This window comes from Pteronotus mesoamericanus, unplaced genomic scaffold (genome assembly GCF_021234165.1).
Source record: "Pteronotus mesoamericanus isolate MK-2021 breed Mesoamerican mustached bat unplaced genomic scaffold, CSHL_Meso_final contig_42, whole genome shotgun sequence".
In the NCBI taxonomy this organism is placed as follows: Eukaryota; Metazoa; Chordata; class Mammalia; order Chiroptera; family Mormoopidae; genus Pteronotus; species Pteronotus mesoamericanus.
In genome coordinates this window covers 784,030-798,776 of record NW_026555157.1, presented here as the reverse complement: position 1 = coordinate 798,776, position 14,747 = coordinate 784,030, and the positions used below count along the sequence as shown (strand labels likewise).

At 42.3% G+C, this 14,747-nt stretch overlaps 1 protein-coding gene across 11 annotated transcripts in view; it reads right to left on the bottom strand.

Moving 5' to 3' along the window:
• ZBTB20 (zinc finger and BTB domain containing 20) overlaps positions 1-14,747 on the bottom strand; it is an 804,941-nt gene that overhangs the window by 6,513 nt on the left and 783,681 nt on the right. For all 11 annotated transcript variants that reach the window (XM_054577266.1, XM_054577265.1, XM_054577267.1 and 8 more), the window contains one exon: positions 12,021-13,625. In XM_054577266.1, coding sequence (XP_054433241.1) covers positions 12,021-13,625 — 1,605 coding nt within the window. The remainder of the gene's footprint in view (positions 1-12,020; positions 13,626-14,747) is intronic.

The following is a 14,747-nucleotide window of genomic DNA, read 5'->3' as shown; positions in this document are numbered from 1 at the left end:
TTTTGAGAAACCTTGCCTTAAGGTGATGCCAAGGCAGCCTCGAGTTTTCTGTTTGCCTGTGTCAGGAAATGGCTTTCCTGGAAAGCTACAAGATATTCCCTGCTAACAGTCTTCAAAGGTCATCCTGTGGAGAAAAGGGAGGGCTCCTTCAAGGGGGTCATTTTCAGTGTCATCATTACAGGATTTAACTATATGCTTCTCATTAACTTTATAAAGCAAATAAAAGAAATAAGAGAGAGGAAAGATCTTTGGAGAGAAGGGGTTCTCGATAATCTTTGGGAACTAAGAACAATGATCACATAGCTTGGCTCCTTGGGGACACTCTCCACCGCCAGTATTCTATCTAGGAAACACACTCATGCCTTGATTTTAGGTCTGGCAACTATTGGCCAACATAGGAATAAGTCATTCTGAAGAGCTTCACTCTCAATTTTATCTAGCTTAGATAGAAATCGTCCTAAAATGTAACTTAAGAGTTAATTGGCTATTGTGTCTTGACTGGACTGAACTGCAGATACGCCTTGCCTGGTGTGGAGGTCGAGTAAATGGTGAACAATGTGATGATCTCAGGTGGTCCTGCTCAAATCCAGGCCCCAACATATGACACACCGCTCTGACAAGTCTCCAAATGCCTCTGAGGTATGCTGTCCTACTTACCTCACTGTGCTGGTGTTGACATAAGAAAACATATGAAATCACTTTGCAGACCACCAACAGTGATGTGGGAATAATTGCACAGTATTCTTATTACAACACTACCCACCCTCTTCCCACTGCCCATTAAATGTTTCCATACACTTTTTTTGAACCTTTGGGTCAATTTTAAAAATAGTTTTCTCCTTTGCTCTGAGTCTGTTGGTTAAAACTCTTCTTTCTCCTCAGTTTACTGCTTTGGTTTGTTCCTTACTTAAGGAACCGAATCATCAAGTTTGTTAAAAACAGTAAAGTAAGTATGAATATTGTCACTGAATGGCCACATCAGGTATTCTGCTGTAAGTAACGTCACCAGGCCTGTGACATCTCTTTGGATAAACAGACTTGTGTTTTGCTGGTGGTGTTGGTTCTCAGCCCTGTGCTTGACAGGTGGGAGGAACTGAATCAAGGCATTTCCATCTCCCCCCTCCTTTCTTACCACCTACCTCAGACAGGAAAGGCCTTCCACGTACTCTTTCACCACCCGGCCTAACCCCTCCACCCGCCGCCCCGCACCACTACCCAAAGCCTTCAAAGCTCTCTAGGGTAATATTTCAACATCTGGACTATGCATCAAGGTAGGACATCTATTTCCTCAATTTGAGTTAACTTCCAATTAAAATATCTGCCTCAATCTGTGTTTCCTGTTTTTTTCCATTATGAAACTGAAGAGGTTTGATGTGTCCTGGTAATAATGGCCATAAAAACAGCCACCATCTACTGAGTGCTTATTATATGCCAGAGTCAGTGTTGGCGCGTTATGGTCGTGATCTGTTTTATGAAACTTCATCCCATTAGAAAGCTTTCTCATTGTGTTTGTAAACATAAAAGGACATGTTTTGAAACACATGATTTTAAGAAATGGCTGTTTTGTCTGGGAATTACTCCACAAATGTCTTAATTTCATGGACCTTTGAAGTCTTTTTCTTTTACTTATTCACAAAGGTCCTGGCCTGCCTCCTGCTTATGTCGACTCTCTTCTGATTTCTCTTCTGATTTCCTTCCCCGCCTCTCACTGATGGGACCCTATCATCCACAGGATTACAGGGTTAGAAGAGAAACATTTGTTTCACTTTTAGATTAAAATGAGGGAATTTCAGGAAGTCTCATTCCTAAGTGAAGAGTTCAGCCTATGTGCGGAGTTTACATAGATGCATTTTTTTTTGAACTGAGAGACTCCATAGGAGAGATAGTCATGCGTGTTATTTTTAGTTGAAACATTTCTGTCAGCTGTAAACACGTTTGGAACTCAAGCTGGTCTTTGCCACCCTGGTACTTTCGGTAGACTTTCTAGAGGCTAAGATAGGCCGGCCAACTATCTTTTAAAATATGTCCACCTGTCACCTTTATTGGGAAGCACGCCTTCTTAAGTACCAGATGGTATTTTTGCTGCTAGGAAGTTGAAACTTCTATGCTAAAGAGCTCTCGCTGTTTGAAACTTTTTCCTTCTTTTACTGTGTTTTTCCTCTAGGCAAGGTCACTGAGGAAGCCTTTTTACTTTCACACCCTTCTAATCTGACTTTAAATTGATTCTTCACAGTTGTCATCTTTCCCTTCATAGCATAGATCTGTATGTTGTTTGTATGCACAGAGTGTTGGTTTGGCCGTTAATTATGCGTGACCCTGGGCTTTCTAAGTGTTTTCTTCTCTCTCGGTTTGTTTCCCTTCTGAAAGTGAGAAGCAGGTCCAAGCACTTGCCACGGTCCTTTGTGGACTTAGTTGCCTTCTGCCCACCGTGGCCCACAACCCCTGAGGACTCCAGCCCAGGCCTTGTCCGTGGGACCTGAGGGCAACCCGCTTAAATTGCTCAGTGCACCAGCAACCCCACACTTTAAATAGGGGAGGGTATCCTGTGGCCTTCACTGCCACAGAAAAATGGTATAATAGCTAATGAGGAAATATGTTTGCGAAGAAAGCACTTAGGAGCTCCTTAAAGGAAAATGCTCTCAATAATTATTAAGGTGCTATCTTGGTGGAACACAGGCATTTCAGGAACTGTCTCACTAAATGGGGTGTATTTTCAGAGTAGCCAGGTGTCCACAGCTTTCATTTCTATATGTTTGGATTTGAAACAATATCACTCAGTAGAAATGTTAAGTATTTTTCTTTCCCATTATTTTTCTGCTTTTTACTAACAGAGATTCCAAAAGGGCTTTCAACATTATACAGGGAATAGATGCAGTCTGCAGGTTGCTGTTCTCAGTGTGGAGAAATGAAGTTAAAATGAGTGGTTGTGGATGGTTTTCCAGGTCTGAGCCTATGGCCAGAAATGGCAAGTCTGAATCATTAGATCCAAAGCAAAAAATACAGGGTACAAAACAGACACTAGAATTATAATGTCAGGGGGAAGCTCGTACAAGTTCCTTATAGGCTTTAAAATGATCCATTTTGGGGCTAATCTGATGCAGGAGTCACATATGAATTCAATTTCCTTGGCCAAGTGACTTGGGCATGTTACTTAACCTCTCTAAGCCTCAGTTTCCTTATCTGTAACTTGAGAATAATATAGCAAGTACCTGTCTTGTGAAGGTATTTCGAAAATTAGAAAGATAAGGCACTTAGCACAGAGTAAGTATGTGATCATTTTAAGAAAAAAATCAACTGTTCTCTTTGGCACAAACGAACTGACAATAAATGAAACCAACTGAGAAATGACTTACATGGTGTAGGGAAGCTAGCTCAGGATTTGAAAAACAATGGTTTCAGATGATCAATATTGCAGCTATGTAATCCAGAGTTAAGGGTATACAGTCTACTCTCAGTGACGTATGCTAATGGAAAGAAGTGGTGTCGTAAATAAAATGTCAGCAGATAGCATAGACAGAGGATTTCCTAGCAAGAAACAACTGAGCTCTGGAGATGGAGGAACTGGACGGCAAGTAGAGAAATTGAGGCGGGGGCAGTGTCCTTTACTCTTCCAAGGGTGGGAGGACAGTGAATGCATATACTTTTTTCCTTTTTTTTTTTTTTTTTTTTTTTTTTTAATGCATGCTCTCTGAACAGCCACTTTTCAACTCCTTCTCAGGGACCAGTACTGATACTTACTCTACCATGACTAATAAGTTGGAGAGGCGGGGGGTGGGGGCGGGGAGGGAGAGAGAGAGATATTAATAGATGCAGAGAGTCTGCCCAAAGTTCAAGTAAAGAATATCCTAATGGGCTAAGCCACTCAATTCTGAGTAGCGACCTCTATATTGGGAGCTCAGCAAGAAAGAAACTATTTGTTCTGCTGATTTTTTCTATAACCAGACTTTTCCTGGGGTGCAGACCCTGAATGCTGTTACCAGGATTGTTTTTCTGAGCCCTGTTCTCACCTGTCTCTCCCATTGTCTAGGCTTCTCCATCACCTGCTTTAGCATAATACCCTTCTTAGGCGAGTTCAGCGAGGGGTCAGAGAACCAAGCCTGGTGTGTGATGAGAGGGCAGGCATCAGGGAAGCAAGAAGGGAATATGGGCTGGGGAAGGTGGTGACGGGCAAGGAAAGCAGGAGGGTTTCCTAAAATTGCAGGTAGTCTGAGTGGGAAAAATCCAGCTTGGAAGAGAAAATAGAAAGGTCAGTGACAACAACAGAAGAGCGGTCAGATGGAATCAGCTTTCACTGAGAGCAGAGTTTGCTCTCCGCCAGAGAAGTCCATTGGAGGAGAGCCTGCACACCTGAGGTATGGTTGGTGTGAACGCCTGCCCCCCCTTCCCTCCAGCTCTCAGGTGCCATGCCAGTGCCCGTTTGGCCTGGGAGGCCCTCTGCAGGGGGCAGGGGAGGGGAAGGGTTTGCCTACTGGGGACATACTGCATTCACAAAACATCTGTGGCTTCAAAGACAACTAAAATATTTTGGTGTTAAACAGGATTTTGAAGATCTCTGGGAATTTCACCCATATTACTTCATTTTTCTTACAACTTTAGGAGTGGGGTAGATATTAACATCCCCTGAAGACGGTATCTCCATTAGAGAGGTATAATAACATCCTGAAGTTCACTCAAGTCAGTATTAGCTGAGCGTATGACCCCAGCCTACATAGATTATCCTCTTGTTCCCCTGTTACCAATTTCCTGCTCTTTGGATTGTGTTGCAAAATATATGATGCTGCTATAACACATAACATAGATATTCCTAAATGGTTTGATAGTTTTACAAAATTTACAGTTAAGTGCTTTTACATAAATTACCCAATTTTGTTCTCAGAGCAACCATGTATTAAGATCTGTATCTTATGTGGCAAAAATCTGAGACTCAGATTGATTACAGAATTTACTGAAAGTCACTCAGTCAGAAAGTGGTAAAACTAAGCCTTTCTTACTTCAAATCTTATACTCACTCATTCCACGGCTTGACGTAATTAATAACCCAATCTCTAGTTGAGAATTTTCACATTATTTTCTTGATCTTACTATTATTACTTTATTGATGACACTATTATGTTACTATCATTGCTCTATTTATATCAAATTCATGGCTGAAATTGCTGAACTTCTCAACGTAAACAAAATTGTCATACATGCAGAGGACTCTAAGGGCCTAAAAACCATTGAATAGGCTGTTGCTAATATAATTCAGAAAAAAGCCCAAACATTACCATTTCTTGGTGAAGAAAACACAAGTGGGAACACGGATATTCTCTAGCAAATAAAAAAAAAAAAAAAAAGGAAAGAAAAAGAAATTCAACTCTTGCTGAGAAAATAATGCATTTATGTATAAATTTCTTGAATTAAATTCTCCTGGAAAGCATGATCACATTTCTGAACATTCACTCACTTACTCAACAATTTTTTTAAGCAACTACATATGCTAACTTATATTTATATATAGATTTTAAAGCACAAAGTCCTAAGATTGGATTTTAAAAGAAAGTTCCAGAGAAAGAAGAACAAAATTGGAGGGATCACAATGTCTGATATTAAACTATACTACAAGGCCACTGTAATCAAGACAGTCTGGTACTGGCATAATAACAGACACAGAGATCAACGGAACAGAATAGAGAGCCCAGAAATAAACCTATGTCTCTATGGTCAATTAATATTCAACAAAGTGGGCAGAAGCATGTAACGGAGTCAAAAGAGTCTCTTCCATAAATGTTGTTGGGAGATCTGGACAAGTACATGCAAAAAAACGAAACTAGACCATGGACTTACATCATACACCAGAATAAACTAAAAATTCATAAAGGACTTAAATATAAGTTGTGATACTACTATAAAAGTCCTAGCAGAAAACATAGCCATTAAAATTTCAGATTCCCATGTAACAATGTTTTTGCTGATATATCTCCTAGAGCAAAGGAAATAAAGGAAAAAAAAACCAAAACAAATGGGACTATATCAAATTAAAAAGCTCTGCACAGCTGAAGGAACCTTTATCAAAATAAAAAGAGAATCGACTGTATGAGAAAGTATATTTGCCAATGATACATCAGATAAGGGTCTGATCTCTGAAATATATAAAGAACTCATACAAGTAAATGCCAGGAAAACAACCCAATTTAAAAATGTGAAAAGGACCGGAATAGACACTTCTCCAAGGAGGACACACAGAGGGCCCACAGACATATGAAAGGATGCATAACATCACTAGCTATCAGGGAGATGCAAATTAAAACCACAACGAGGTATCACCTACTAAATGGCCATCATTAATAAATCAACGAACAACAAGGGCTGGCAAGGATGTGGAGAAAAGGGGACCCTAGTGCACTGTTCGTGGGAGTGCAGACTGGTGCAGCCACTGTGGAAAACAGTATGGAATTTCCTCAGAAAATTAATAACAGAACTGTCTTATGACCCAGTGATTCCACTGCTGGGAATATACCCTACGAATCTTGAAATGCCACTTCAAAAGAACTTATGCACCCCTATGTTCACAGCAGTGCTATTTATAATAGCCAAGTGTTAGAAACAGCTCAAGTGCCCATCAGTAGATGAGCGTATTAAAAAAATGTGGACAAGTCACACAGTAGAATACTACCCAGCAGAAAGAAAGAAGTCCTGCCTTTTGTGACAGCATGGATGGAACTGAAGAGCAATAAGCTAAGTGCAATAAGCCGGCTGGCGAAAGACAAATACCATATGATCTCACTTGTAACTAGAATCTAATGAATGAAATAAACTAATGAGAAAAATAGAACCAGAGGCATGGAAAGAAGGAATAGCTGTAGGAGGGGCAGAGAAAGGGGGTGAACGGCGGAAGGAAGGGGAAGGGACTAGTCAAAGAACATGTATGCATGATTCATGGACCAGGACACAGTGTGGGGACTGACTATGGGGTAGGCTGGGTGGAGTGGGGCAAAATGGAAAGAACTGGGACAACTGTTAACAGAATAAATAATAAAAAAATGCTCTACACACAAAAAATAAAGTGTAAAAAAGGAAAGTTCCACGTAGATATAGCATTGCCAGATAAAATACATGATACCCACTAAAATCTGAATTTCTGATAAATAATGGTTTTTTAGTACAAGTATGTCACAAATATTACATGAGACATACTGAGACTAAAAAATATTTATTGTTCATCCAAAATTCAAATTTAATTGGGTATTCTGTATTTCTGTTTGCTAAGTTTAATAATCCTATACCTGGTGGTGAATAAATATCCTGGATATCATCTTGATCAGTCTTATTGTTATGTGTGCAATTTTGTTATATAGAGCAAAGTAAGAACAAACAGAACATGGTATTTGGAACATGATCACATACTTGGAGAAAGCACTTAATATATAAATGTGCAAAGCACTCTGGCTGGTGTGGCTCAGTGGATTGAGTGCCGGCCTGTGGACCAAAGGGTTGCCAGTTCGATCCCCCGTCTAGGGCACGTGCCTGAGTTGAGAGCCAGGTCCCCAGTCTGGGGGTGGGGGGCATGAGAGAGGTAACTACACATTGATGTTTCTCTCCCTCTCTTTCTCCCTCCCTTCCCCTCTCTAAAAATAAATAAATAAAATCTTAAAAAATGTGCAAGGTATTTTTGCATTATTTCTATGGAGCTACATGACACAGTAAGTAAATCACTCTGGAAATAGACCCCTTTTCCTTTTGGACGTGATTAGACATCATCACAGAAGAATTTGATTCATTCATTGATCAATATTTATTGAATATTTAGTGTCTATAAAGTATTATGCTGGGTATATTTGAAGTATGAGATACATACATTTATGTATCTTTTATAGATATATAATTATATATAAAGTTGTTTTGGCTTGCACAGAGTTCACATCCTAATGGGACAGTATAAAGACATCCACAGAATGACAGTACAAGCCTGCCTGTTAAGGGCCTGAAGGGGAACATTTGCCCTTCAGTTTGAGAGACTTAGCTCACCTTTTGTATGAAAGATATCTGTTTCCATAATAAAATCAAGCTGTTATCCATAACTCTGGTTTACTTTTTCCAAACACATAGATTCTTACGAGTGGAATTTTACAGAACAATGTTATGTAACAAAAGCAACCTGGTGCCATTCTCCTCCTAATCCCCCAGGCCACGTACAAAAGCAAGCGATCCTCAGCTTGTGAATCGGGGCTTGTTTAAAGCACAGATTGCTGGGTTCTATCCCCAGATGTTCTGATTCGGGTCTGGGTTGGACCTGAGAATTTGCATGCTGCTGGTATTGGAATCACACTTCCAGAATCAGTGCTCCAAAGTTATCTTTGAATTTTCCCTATTACTTGCCTTCCACATCCACGCTGACACAAAGGCTTACCTTTCTGTGTCTTGTCTTTTCCTTCTATTCCTGTTCCCTTGACTCTTTAAAAATTTTTTATTGTATTTTTCCATTACCATTTATCTCCCTTATAGCCCCTCCCCTAGCAATCACCACACTGTTGTCTACATCCAAGAGTCCCTTTCCTTTCTGCTTAGTTCCCCTACCTCTTAACCAACCCCCCTCCAGCCGTCAGCCTGCTGTCTATCGATGAGTCTGTCTGTATTTTGCTTGTTGGTTAAGTTTGTTCATTAGATTACACATTGCGTTTTGTTTTTTTCTCTTGGGAGAAAGCACAGAGGAGTCCTCCTTTGTTCCATGACAGGATGATTTGCGTTATCTTTGTTTTTTCTATGATTCTCTTTTTTTCCCAATATTTCCTAATTCTTGGTTTACTTCCTCACAAATTTTATAAAGCTGCAGTAGAGTGAACTCGAGAAACTCCTAGATGAGGTGAAGTCCTACTATTGCCGGTCTGGTAGAAGAAAGCAATTCGGTGAGAGATTTTCTTTTTCTCTTAAAAAAATCCTTAAGGGATCAAAAAGAAAAATTTCCCTTTTATGACAGAAGTTCAAGGGAAACCCAAGGAGTACCACGTTGCTTCAGTATTTGACTTCCACAGAGGAAGGAAACACATTGAGAGCTTATTACTCACAGATTGGATATAGAGCAAAGAAATTCATTGTCTCCTAGGAGGAGGGGGCTAACATAATAATGATGATAATTTTTTTAAACATTAAGTAGTACTTCACCTTTTATGAAAAGCTCTCACATGCACCGTACCTTTACAGCTACTCAAAAGGCAGGCAAATTATTATTTCCATTTTCAACTCAAAGAAACTGAGGGTTATGAAATTAAGTGACTTGTATAAGACCACAATTAGAGGAACCAAACTCAACCCAAATAATTTAATTCTAGTACAGTCATGTCTCTCTTATGTCCTCATTCTAAGTTTTAGTATTATAATCATTTTGGAATATATTTTACTACCAGGGCTTTCTTGGTTCTCTAAGGTAGAGCTTTGTTCCAAAGTCAATACGACAGACTACTTATTTGTCTCAAAGACTTCCTTTTCAATGACTACGTCATTCATTAAAGGACACCTATACAAAATTTTACTTGGAATTCAATTTCAAAATTGATTTCCTGCAGTTGTTGAGAGCAAATGTCATTTACATTAAACCCAGGAGCTACTGAAACGCCAGTTACTATAAAGAGTAGCTGTGATGCCAATGACCCAACTTTCTATCCTTTCAGCCCTGTTAATACTCTATTGGTGGGATTCTTTTTTGCTTAGACTACAGGTAACAATTATGAATCCACCCCTACTCTTCCAAGTATCCCCAGTACTTTCTAGAGTACTTTTTAGACCAGCATTTGGACTCTTTGCTCTAAATTTTTATCATCTCCACTGGGCTCCTGTAAAGTTGGGAGGCCCCACTTTTTTGATGTTTTCCCAAGAAGTTGGAGGAAACTTTGTTTAGAAATGTGCGCCACAGTGACTCCAGGTCCTGCATTACTTCCAGATGATAAGGCTGTTGCCTTGCTTTTGAAAATCTAGACTGGCTATTGTTAAACTGTGTAAGGTTATGGACTCTTTCAGTCAGACAAAGTCTTGATAGACAGATGGCCCTTCTAAACTGACATTGCCAAAAAATTCTTGGGTGAAAGAGAAGAGTGTTGTTTCTTTTAAATGAGGTGCTAGGACTGATATATGTACATTATTAATTGTTCTCAGATGTGTCTACGTTATGCACACCAATACAGACACCTTCACAATTTACTGAGGACCCTCATAGTTTACTACATAGCTCAAGGCTACATTTTAAGCATTACTTAAATTTATAAAATGATTTTACTTGTAGCTTTTGTATCTGTGATGCATAAATGTACAAACCCATAGCTGGTTTTCTTATGGGCAAATCTAGTTATTTGGGTTAACCACAGAATCCTCTGGTGAATCCTTTGGATAAATGTGTGTATGCACTAAAAAGGCAAATTTTAGTAGTACACTGAAAATTTTATGTTGCAAATTTAAAGTCTTATTTCAATATGTGATCTACAAGAATGTGTGGATTTTATATCTGCTAGGTCTGCTGGGAGAGTTACACACAAGGAGACAATAGAAATGTTTATTCAAGACCAGCAAAGTCAACTTTGGCTAAGAAGACACTTCCACAAGTGGTTTCTTTTTTCCCTTAATCCTTAATTTGATGGTTTCTAAGACAGCTAGTTAGAGGAGGAAAGAACATAAACTATGTAGGGACACTCTGTAAATCATAAATTGCCACATAAATAAAAATATTTCTATTTGCTTAATTGACCAAATAATGATGATATCCATACCACATGGAAAATTTCCTTGAATCCCTCCTGAAACATCCTTAGGAAATGATCATTCTGTCCCTGAACACCTCTAATTACAGGAACTCACTCCCTTTGGAGGCTGTCTGTCCCATCTTAGAGCAGCTCTGACTGTCAACAATCATTTTATTTAGTTTAAATGATTTCCTTACTGCTTCCAGTCATTGGTCCAGTTCTAACTTTTGGACCCAAACAACCCAAACAAAACAAGCTTATTCTCTCTTTCCTCCCAACCATTTAAATAATGTTAAAAAGCACTAATAATAGCTATCATTTATAGAGTGCTTATGTGCTAGGAATTGTGTTAAGAACTTCATGTATATAAATTCATTTAATCCTCAAAACAGCACTATATGAAAGATCTAGCACTATTATCGTCATTATGTTGACAAGGAAATGGAAGTATAGAAAGGTTAAGTACTTTTTCCCTGGATGATAAAGTTCAGCCGTCGCCAATGTAAATTCAAACCCAAACAATCTGACTCCAGAGCTCCAGCTTAGCTACTACATTATGCTGCTCTCGAAGCTGGAACACTTGAGTATGGCTTATATGATGCCCTGAGTCTTCTTTCGTGCACTCTGAACATCCCGGGACCTTCCACCATGATTCATATGCCATGGCTTTGTACCCCTTCATCATCCTAATCACACTTCTTTGACTGTGTCCCACTTAGTCTATTGTCCTTTTAAAAGGTAGTATCCAAAACAGATTGTGGCCTCTAGATGTTGAAAATGGAGAATGGAAAATAGTGAGCCTGTTACTCCTCATTTCAGGGACCACAAATGCAGCTTAAGCTTGCGCCAGCCTTACTGTGCCTCTTCAAGCTACTGGTTCACACAGAACTTACTACAGACTAAAATCCTCACCTTTGCTCTGCCTAATGACTGACTTCAGTCTGTAAACTGAGGTGACTGGAGTATATGATCTCCAAGGACGTTTCCAGTTCTGAACACCTCGGATCAAAGAATGCATTATAAAGTTCAGCGTGTTTAAGGGATGCTGTGCCTGCAAATTCTTTATCAGGCTTTTTTCCCCTTTGGCCTTTCTCCATAAAGTGTTTCTGTGATTTTGTCTTTGGTCCAGGGCGCTTTGCTCCTATGATGGGGGCGCAGTTGGGGCTTCTAAAAGATGGCTTGCAGTGGGGTTTTCTTAGCATCTGAAAAATGACTTCAAACCTTCCCTTCTACCTAGCGCCCTGCCTCCCCCTTCCCACAGCCCCCTCACATCCATCCCTGCTGCCAGACCTCCAGGGGACCTGCACTCACCTGTGTGTACAAACATGTGCTTGACGTAGTTCTGTTTGGCGGTGAAAGTCTTGTTGCAGAGAGTGCACTCATAAGGCTTTTTTTCGCCCTGCCCACTGGCTGTGCTGTGGCCTGCAGATGGGGCCAGGGGCTGTGGCGCTGGCAGCTGTGCAGTAAAGGTCGACAGGCCGGGCTGGGACACTGTCACAAACTGGGTCTGCTGACCTGCCAGGGGTTGTGGCAGGCTGAAGAGGAAAGGCTTGGGGCCGCTGCCCGCAGGCTGGGTAGTGAAGAGGGCTGGCAGGTAGGTGTTGCCGGCTGTGCCAATGACCTGTGTGTTGCTGGTCAAGGTCAGAGGCATCCTCAAGTTGCTGGTGAGGGTTTCTGTCTGGCGTAAGTAGAGCTGGGTACTTGGCAATGGCTGCCCAATGGATGTGTTGACTGAAGGCTGCTGCAGGACACTCTTATCGGAGCTGTTGCTGACAGTGATGACTGTGCTGTCCATCTCCACCTCGTTGCTTCTTTCTGGAGAGGAGGCACCTGTCTCTGGCTGGTGGGGCTGTGGGCCACCCTCTGCAGGGGCTTCCGTAGCCTGCTCAGGTTGGGTGGGTTCAGCCTGGCCATCCCGAACCGTCCCAGGCCCGAACTGCTGCTCCACGGAGTCGGGCTCGGTGCCTATGGAGGAGCTGACACCCGAGTCAAAGCTTTCGCCTTTGGGCTCACTCTCGGTGCCCTCGGCCTGGTCGGTGTCTTCTGTGCACTCCTCGGATTCATTGCGCTCTAGGATCTGCACCCTTTGCTGGCCATAGTAGTCGTAATCATCCTCCATCTCCTGCTTGATGTGGATATTACCCACCAGGGTCTGGATGCGCACAGGCCGGGGCTGCTTGCGGCAGTGTGTGGTCTCGGGGGTGGTGGACAGGTAGCGCTCCATCTGCTGTGAGCGCTCATGGATGCGCGTGATCCAGCTGGGGTCTTCCATGTGGTGGTCGCGGGGCAGGCCGAGCGCAGTCTCGTGGTGGCTGACCACCGCACCGCTGTAGAAGGAGCGCTCGCCGCTGCCGTTCTGCATGGAGCACGCGTACAGTGCGGAGTAGATCCTGTCCACGCTGTGCTGTGGGTGGCTCTGCAGGTAACCCGACTCGGTGTCACTGCTCTGGCCCGATGTGCCTGACTCAGGAGTGCCCCGTGGCGTGTCCTGGCCTGAGTCCTGGATCCCCGGGAACACATCGCCCACATTCTGTGACACGATACGCGTGCACTCATCGATGACTGTTTTGATCTGCAGGATGCTGGCGGCCGTGAGGATCTGAAGCGCTTCCGACTGTGAGACACGCAGCACGCCACTGTACATGAAGTCAATGAGCTTTTGCACCGATTGCACCGACACCACGGACGGGATCTCGATGTCGCTGTAGCCCAGCAGCAGCTTGTCCTGGAAGAAGGGGCTGCCGGCAGCCAGCACGCAGCGGTGTGCGCGCAGCATGCTCCCGTGGATGCGCACCGTCACGTCACAGAAGTGGCCACGGTTGCGCTGCTCGTTGAGGGTCTCGAGCACGGAATTGCTGAAGTTGTGAAGGTTGATGCTGTGAATGCGCTCGGTCATCCCCTTGCAACTGATGTCACCTGCATGCCAAGGCAGACACAAAACAGAGCATGGGTCAGAGCTAGCTGACTGCACTCCTAACACCTGGGTCTCAGGTAAATAATGCTCAGGGCTCCTAGAAGCAGCCCATTGAAGACATAAGAGGGCTCGGGAGGAGATGGACAGGTGTGCACAGAGTTCAAGCTGCGGGGAGCGTGTCTTATGGAAACAAGACCTTGAATTGTGTCCCAACAGTGTCCCAGCTATTTAGGGGTATTGAATCCATACTAATCCCCTAGAGCTTCAGCCAGGGTTGTTGGCTGGAGTAGCCTGATAAACAGATGGGCCATTTGTCTGCCACTCCTACGACTTCAGCAAACTAAGAACTGAAAGGCAAATGGAGGCTTGTTTTCATCTCTACCTCTATGTTGGACAGGCCTAAGCCCAAGTCCTTTGGGAAAGCTTTTATTTCCCCTGGCTTAACAAAGTTTCTTATTTCATACATGCGCTGAAACAATATTCATAGTAAAAAAAAATCCCCTTCCTATTAATTCATGTGGCATATTTCCCAAATCCACCACCACGTATACAAAAATTCTTGGAAAATTCAACCCAGACTAAGATGTTCACCAGACAGCTGCTACCTTATTTTCCAATTGAGGGACAGTTTATGGAATACAATCTGCCAGCTAAAGGGGTATCTACAGAATATTCTAGAGATAGCATTCTTGTCATCCCTGACAACTGAAGAACTTTCTAGGGTGGCTGTATGCAATGTGGTGGTTTTCTGAATTTTCTGGGGTTTAATGAAGGCAGCACTGATCTGGGAGCTTGGAGGACATTAGATGATCATATTTACCGTTCAAGCTGGGCACTTTGGGAATGAAAGGAACACTGTAAATAATTAGGTCAGGACAGCAAGGGTGAACCAGGAGTGGGATGTATGAACACCCTGGGTAACTGGGTGCTCTATGTACTTGCTAGAGGGAAGTATCAAACAGCTCCCAGTAGGAAGGCAATGGTTAGTTATGTAGAGGCTGTGGACATCCTGATCCACTGCTGTCTCTATGCTCTGGACTGGGAAGACCAGGGATAATGTCAGCAACATTCAGGTCGCAGATTGAGAAAGAAAACAGGAGTGCAACAGTCTCAGGGCTTTCTTC